This window comes from Megalops cyprinoides, chromosome 5 (assembly GCF_013368585.1).
Source record: "Megalops cyprinoides isolate fMegCyp1 chromosome 5, fMegCyp1.pri, whole genome shotgun sequence".
Classification (NCBI taxonomy): Eukaryota; Metazoa; Chordata; class Actinopteri; order Elopiformes; family Megalopidae; genus Megalops; species Megalops cyprinoides.
Genome location: NC_050587.1, coordinates 25,843,500 through 25,850,726, shown reverse-complemented (window position 1 = coordinate 25,850,726; position 7,227 = coordinate 25,843,500). Strand labels below are relative to the sequence as shown.

At 44.8% G+C, this 7,227-nt stretch overlaps 1 protein-coding gene across 1 annotated transcript; it reads left to right on the top strand.

Annotated features, from left to right (window-relative positions):
- The first annotated feature begins 642 nt into the window (after window positions 1-642).
- On the top strand, window positions 643-6,924 carry rhof (ras homolog family member F). The gene is made up of 5 exons (XM_036529097.1): window positions 643-898; window positions 1,987-2,074; window positions 4,798-4,907; window positions 6,104-6,238; window positions 6,757-6,924. Exons 1-5 carry the CDS (start codon window positions 764-766, stop codon window positions 6,922-6,924), a joined length of 636 nt encoding a protein of 211 aa, XP_036384990.1. The 5' UTR covers window positions 643-763.
- The last annotated feature ends 303 nt before the right edge of the window (window positions 6,925-7,227 follow it).

Here is a 7,227-nt window from a genome sequence, read left to right as displayed (position 1 = left end):
TGCCTCCGTTCCTCTTTCCAGCCCCCTCTACATCACCTGGAGCGTACGAGGGAGGAGCGAGGGCTTCAGTTCCAATGATTCAATATCCAATCAGAACAACATGTCATTGCCTGCACCAGCTCTTCAGCTGGCATGGGAATGCCACTGTCTGGCTGAAAGAGGAACTTTAGTTTAGTGCGAACTGCTTCACTGAATATGTGCAGCAGTAGTTCCCACAGGTGGTAAGCCGTCCACTGGAGAGTGAGGATTGAAAAAGAGGCGCTCCACTATAACTGTATCCTCTGCCAGGTGCAAGGTTACCTTCAGACACCGCCAAGCCCAGCGCACCTCTGCAATATATTGGGAGGAAGAGAAAGAGAAAAGAAGGAGGGAGAGAGAAAGGGTTTGGCAGGAAGCTAGATCTGCAGGCTGCCAGGTTCCTGTAAGTGAAAGAGATCGTGAGCTTGGTGTTACCACAGACAGCTTCCGGGCACGCTGTGAGTGAGCGAAAGAGACAGAGAGAGGGGGAGGGGGGAGTCTCACTTTTGAAAGACGGGAGTTCAGAGAAAGGAGTGACAGGATCAGTGATAATCTCACCTGGGCTAGCACTAGCAGTCTCTCTCTCTCTCTCCCCCTGGACTCAGCCCACAGCAAAACCAAACGCTGGCCTCTCGCTGCATGTGGAACCCTCCCTTATACCGCAGGGTTTCCTGAAGGGGGATTCTGAGTGCACCTGCACCTGTGCCCTGCTGCCTGGCTTCCAGCTGAGCCCAACACGAGAGAGATGACGGAGAACGGTTCAGCGGTGGCCAACGGCACGCAGCCACGGCGAGAGGAGCTGAAGGTGGTGGTCGTGGGAGACGGAGGCTGTGGAAAGACCTCGCTGCTCATGGTGTATGCCAAAGGAAACTTTCCAGAGGTAAGGACCCAGGATGCCCCCCCCCCCCCCTCCCACACACACACACACACACACACACACACACACACACACACATCAGTGACATGACACCCTTTTAAACCTCGAGCTTTCTGAAGGGGCATCTGTGAATTGTGCCTGCTGTCATGCATTGGAAGACTTAATCATTTGATTTGACTTGATCATTTGAGTCTTTTGGGTGAAAAGGTCCTTACCACTGCACAATCTGTGCTCCTTTAGAAAGAAGATGTTAAGGAAGTTTTTAGACAAACTTCTTGTGTCAGTGGTCCAGACCTAATGGGTGAGACCCAGGATTATATTATCACTGCCTCTTTGACTGCTTTGTCTAATGCAGACTGCTCTGTCTGACTGGTGGTGTACCTTCTCTTTGAAGCAACTTTACATATTTCTCCCTGTGAAACATACCATCAAGCCTCTTAAATATTGCTGATGTCCTCGGGAGTGAGCACATTCAGGTTTTCTCACATATGGGCTTGTCATGCTTACAGGAAACCAGGGGTGGAAATGATACTGCAAAACAAATTTGTTTGCTTGTCTGGTCACAAACACATGTTTCATACACGAAAAAGGGGAAATGATACACTAAGCTGCCCATACCTGTGTTTCAACATGAACACATTTTACACTGAGTAGAGGAACATCTCAAGAATGAGAACATTTGATTGACCTTGATGTGCTATGTTGTCAAGGCAACTGTGTTTTTAGTGGCATTATTAGGCATTATTCTTACTAAGGCTACCAATGAACTGTATATTTGAAGGCTGTCATCTGTGAAAGAATGTACCCAGCTACAGCGGTTTGTAGCTATACACCTTGAATAACCCAGTTGCTTCAGGTGTGTTCACCTGTTTGCAGACAGCTAACTGGGGTTCATATGGACCACAGCTCTCCCTCTGCTGCATACACCATTTAACTGTTTGCCAGAGTGTGCCAGGTGTTTTGACACAAACCTTTCAAATTATTTGAATTAGCAAGTCTCACCCTGCCATTCTTCAATATAACTCAATCATAAGTCTTCTGAAAAGTAAAACTCTTAAGGTTTTTTTTAAAATGATGTTCTTGTTTTACAGAAATATGCCCCATCTGTGTTTGAAAAGTATGTGACCACCGTGTCCCATGGAAGGCGGGAGATCCAGTTGAACCTCTATGACACTGCAGGTAAGGATTAGTTTTCTCTAGTTTGATGAAAATGATTCAGGTTCCTGAATTCCAAGCCAGAGTTTGTTAGAAAGGCATTTGGAGGTGGGTGTGGCAGGGCTGTTAGAAGTGCCCACACCCTGGACAAGCATGAACCGAAACATTTGGATTTGTTTTACGGCCTTGACCATGTGACTTAGACTCTACTTGGAGCAGGATGGTGCTTTGAACAAAGGAACTTTAACAGATCCATCAAAATAGCTGAGGTGTTTCTCAGCAGCATATTTATTCCGTGAAAGATAAAGCACTATAAAATTGCAGTCAAAAGTTAGAGAGCTTATTAAATATAGCAAACTATCTCAGACATTATATATGCGCATATGTACACACTTCTCCAAAGTGCTACAAATACAGAGGATGTGTTGAAGATTGATGTCATTGATGAATAAAAACAATGTTTGACAGGCATTGTAACCAGAGATCAAGGCAGTAGATGGGACTATTTTTCGTGCACAAATGCATACACACACATGCACACCCAGAAACAAATACACGTGAACAATGTTAGCATTGATTACCGAATAACTATTGAACCACAGCTTTGACTGTTCACACATTTTTTTAAATAAGAATCATATTTCTGCGCTGTATGATCTGACACTTTCATTCTGATTTGTTTATTCTCTGTCTGTTAAAAAAAGTTAAAAAATATACAGGATTTACACCAGAGGGTTCACTTGAATGATAAAGCAGTTCAGTTTGATTCACACAAAATGTGTGTATGACTGCAAACATACAAAAAAAAACATGTGCACTCATACACACACACAGAAATCATGGCTGTTTTTACTGTAGATAAAGAGTTAGATTTGAACTTGGACTGAAAGCCTGTCCACTGGCCCGGCACAATGCAATATGGCCGCTGGGATTTGACAGTTGCTTCTAATGAGTGCAAACCTCTCTGAGACATTCTGTTTCTACAGCCATAACCGCTGCTCTGAAACGCTGTGTCAATCCTGCAGAATCTCCCAACAACACAAACTGAAATCTCCCACACTAACAAGCAGATAAATCATCAAGTAAAATTCGCATTTCAAAGACAGGAATATGTCACCATGAATACAAAGGTACTGTGGTGCTGTGGTGTCATGAAATAAGAAAGGCTTGCAGTGAGTGAGTCATTTCATCACCACATAGGAAACTGACTGCCTTGCAGTGTTAATGTGAGATATCATGCAGAGACGTCTAAGGTAAATGACTCCCTTAGAAGTACAAGTTTGGATGACAAGTTTATTTTTGAGTGTGTGAGAGAGAGTGTGTTTGTGTGTGCATGTGTGTGTTTGAATGTGCATGTGTGTGTATGTTTGATATGAACAGCCGGTGGTGTAATACTTTCAAAGGATTGCAGAGCTGTGATGTGGACACAAGCTCTAAAGCAGATCTCCACCGCACCCAATGGCCCCTGTACAGACCCCACAGGAACAGGAAGTCATGAATAGGAAGTCAGCGGCACGAAGTTTGCTTGTTGCAAACAGCACACCTCAGTATAAGTGCTAGCCAGTGGCAGATGAATGACCATAGTATGAAAATTCAATTCATGTTTACCCTTCCTTCACATTTGATTCCCTTTTTGGTTAGACATCTCTTCCCCATTGCTGTAGAAACACAAACAGGGGCTGTGCTCGGACTGTTCCATTTGGGGAGAGACTTAGGGAACTTAATCACTTTAGTCCCGGTTAAAAGGAAGCTCAACAGGGATTTCGCTGAAGTATTTAAAATCTTAAAAGGGATTAATAAGGTGATCTGCAGATGGTATTTCAGGCTTCACGAGGGAACAGGTGGATGTTAGATAAGAATGAATTTTACACTGACACGAGAGAGCTCTTCCTCAACACAGAGAATTAGCAGTGCATGGTCTGATATGCAAGAGTTATCCTGCAAGACCAAACTGGAGCCAATGATTCACTCTGGATTCCAAGTGAAAGATGAGCTAAGATTCCTCATTATAGTGACTGTATTTATGCTCTGTTGTCACTTAGCCATACACAAGGGATTGCGGTGTGAATTGCCAAATTTAACTGACTAATCCCATCTGTGGTTTAGACTCAAGGTTAGCCAGGGATGTCAGAGATACAGATGAATTCACTGTTTGATATCTGAATTCTGAATCACTTTTGAAATGTATTGTCAGTCTCCCTTTACCTTTGAACTTCTGTCCCTGTTGAATGTGATGAGCTCCTGTGGCTGTAGGTGCTCATGTTTATTCATTATCGCTGATAATGCATTGCTCACTTAGCTCCGATCATAATCACCATGGATACATGTAGCATTGCTTTTTCAGCCAACTATCATGAAGTCACAACCGTGTCTACTAAATGACTATTCCCAGACAACAGCAATCATGGCTGCACCATTAAATGAGAGCTAGAGCCAGAGGTGGTTTATTGCTGGGCCTGTTGCAGCTGAGGCGTTTTGCTCACAGTTTAAATAGTTGAATTAAGGAGTTCTGTTGCTCAGAACATGTGTTCTTCAGAACCTTATGATCAACCTTGGAAGGGACAGATTGTTTTCGGTAAAAAACAGGGAAATGGACATCTTGCTGCTAGTGATGGAGAACTTTTGATGGAACTCTTGCTTAGAGAGGAAACAGCACATGACATAAGGTCTTGCTGTTGATTGGCTGTCTGTCATCACACACCGCAACACAGGAACTAAACATGGGACTCATAGTGTCTGTGTTTCAGGTCAAGAGGACTACGATCGCTTGCGGCCACTGTCCTATCAAGACGCCAGCCTCGTGCTGGTCTGCTACGATGTGACCAACCCCATCAGCTTTGACAATGTCTTAATCAAGGTAGGGTTTTCCTCCCCTCTCTCATACAGGAACATACCTCTATCATGCTGCATGTGTACACTTCATCAGGGCTCAGCAGTGGGTAGGGCAGGAGCACTGTTTATTGACATACACAGGTGAGCACAAAGTGAATGGGTGACCTTTGACCCCAGACCCAGCGAATAAATGACAGAATTGTGAGTGCGAATGTGTGTGTGTGTTCATATAAAATTGATCCATCTTGGTGTCAGTTGAAGGGCGGACTCTCCCTCTCTCCCTGAAAGCAAACTAAGAAACAGTTTCTCCCTTTTAAAAAGCAGTCAGGGGTCAGTCCAGAGGAATGCGGGCAGGCTGACTAAGGCTTCTGGAATGTACTGAAACAGAGCTAACATGGTGAAGGGGGCGAGGGAGGTCTAGGTGGAGTGATATTGAGGGAATGGATAGGGGGGAAACAAGTGGAATGCAGTAGTATAAAAGAGCTTTATTGTTCCTCTATTGTGGCATTCATCAACTGATTGATGAATTGAACAATGAAGGCAAACAGAGAAACACTCTACAGCACACTCACAATGCTAACAGGCCATCTACATGCTTCTGACAGCTATGTATGCGGGTCTGAAGGGCAGTGGAGCAAAGGTTTTTCAAATTGAAAGTACAATTTACTTCCTCTCTCCTCTTCTTCAGTCTGTCCCTCTCTGACTACTTACATCTGTGTATCTCTCCTCTCTTCTGTCTCTACTGCCATCCCTCCCTCTCACTCAATCCCTTGCTACACACCCCTATGCCCCCCCCCCCCCCCCCCCCCCCCTCACTCCCCCTTCATTCCCATCTTGGTCAGTGCACAGTTAAGGCTTTAATGTACATTCCTATGGAGTGAAGTTTTTTGGATGTTTTTTTGGAAGTTTCCATGTTGAGGAGTGATTCCCCAGCCTTTTAGCTACAGAGAGCCAACCATGCAAGATGGACACTGATCTAATCTGTGCGGCTTTACTTGCATTTAGAGGCCTGATCAACAGTTCAGCCCTGTTCATCCAAAACATACGTTCATTCAGCCAGTGTACAGAGAATTAATAGTTGTTCAGCTTTGTGCTTTAGGGACTTCAAAAGCACTGTTGTCTGCTGTTGCCTCACTGTTGTACATAAAAAGTATGGTTTGCTGTCTGCAATCCAATGTTAGGGATGAAAATATGACCTTTGAACCCTTGTCTTTTCCTCAGTGGTACCCAGAGGTGAACCACTTCTGCCGTGGTGTCCCCATTATCCTGATCGGATGCAAAACAGACCTACGGAAGGATAAAGAGAAAACCAGGAAGCTCAAGGCCATGGACCAGGCCCCCATCACCTATATACAGGTAAACACACACCGACCACCTGCATACAGGTATACAAACCTGTCACCTGCATGCAGGTAAACATACGTTATCACATGCATACAGGTACACACATACCTGTCACCTACACACAGGTACACATACTCAGACACACATACCTGTCACCTACACACAGGTACACATACTCAGACACACACACCTATCACTTACACACAGGTATACACACCTGTTGCCTACACTACATGCAAATATTTATACACAGGTACACACACCCATCACCTACATACAGATACAACACCTACACACAAGTACACACGGGTACAGACATGTATCACTTAAGAACAGGGATGCACAACTTATCACCTATACAGCAACGTACAGTTTTAATATCATGGCTGAATTAACCTAAGCTGGACCTCTAATGTAGGGCCCCTGATCTGAGCTATTGCTCTGAGCCTCTGATTTAAGGCCCTGTTCAGGGCCTTTTTGGGACTCTGCCTTTGGTTGCCTGAGTATTGAGATTCTGTTGCTGTGGGCAGGGTGAGGAGGCAAGCCAGCAGATCAATGCGGAGGTGTACCTGGAGTGTTCAGCCAAATACAGTGAAAATGTGGAAGAAATCTTCAGGGAGGCCACCAAACGGGCCCTGGCAGCCAAACGTAGGGCGAGACACGCCCGCAAAAAGACGAGGGCGTGTTCCATCCTCTGACAGCAAGAACAGAACATGAGAGAGGGGGCGTGAGTGGCACGGACAGGAAATGCTCACTTTTACTGTCCCTGCCGAGGACATCCTCCGCGTTTATTTCATTTGTGATGACGATGCATATCGCCTGTTCCAGCAAAGACCCTCTTGTTCAGATCCACCTGCTCTCTTCCAGGTGAAGATTCGGACAGCAAAGCAATTTTCTGCACACCACTAGAGACCAGGGGACACCATTAAAGTGGTTTTATGGTGCTGCTGTTTTGTTTACTATGTATAAATTCATTCTCAAACCCACATCAACATCAATTC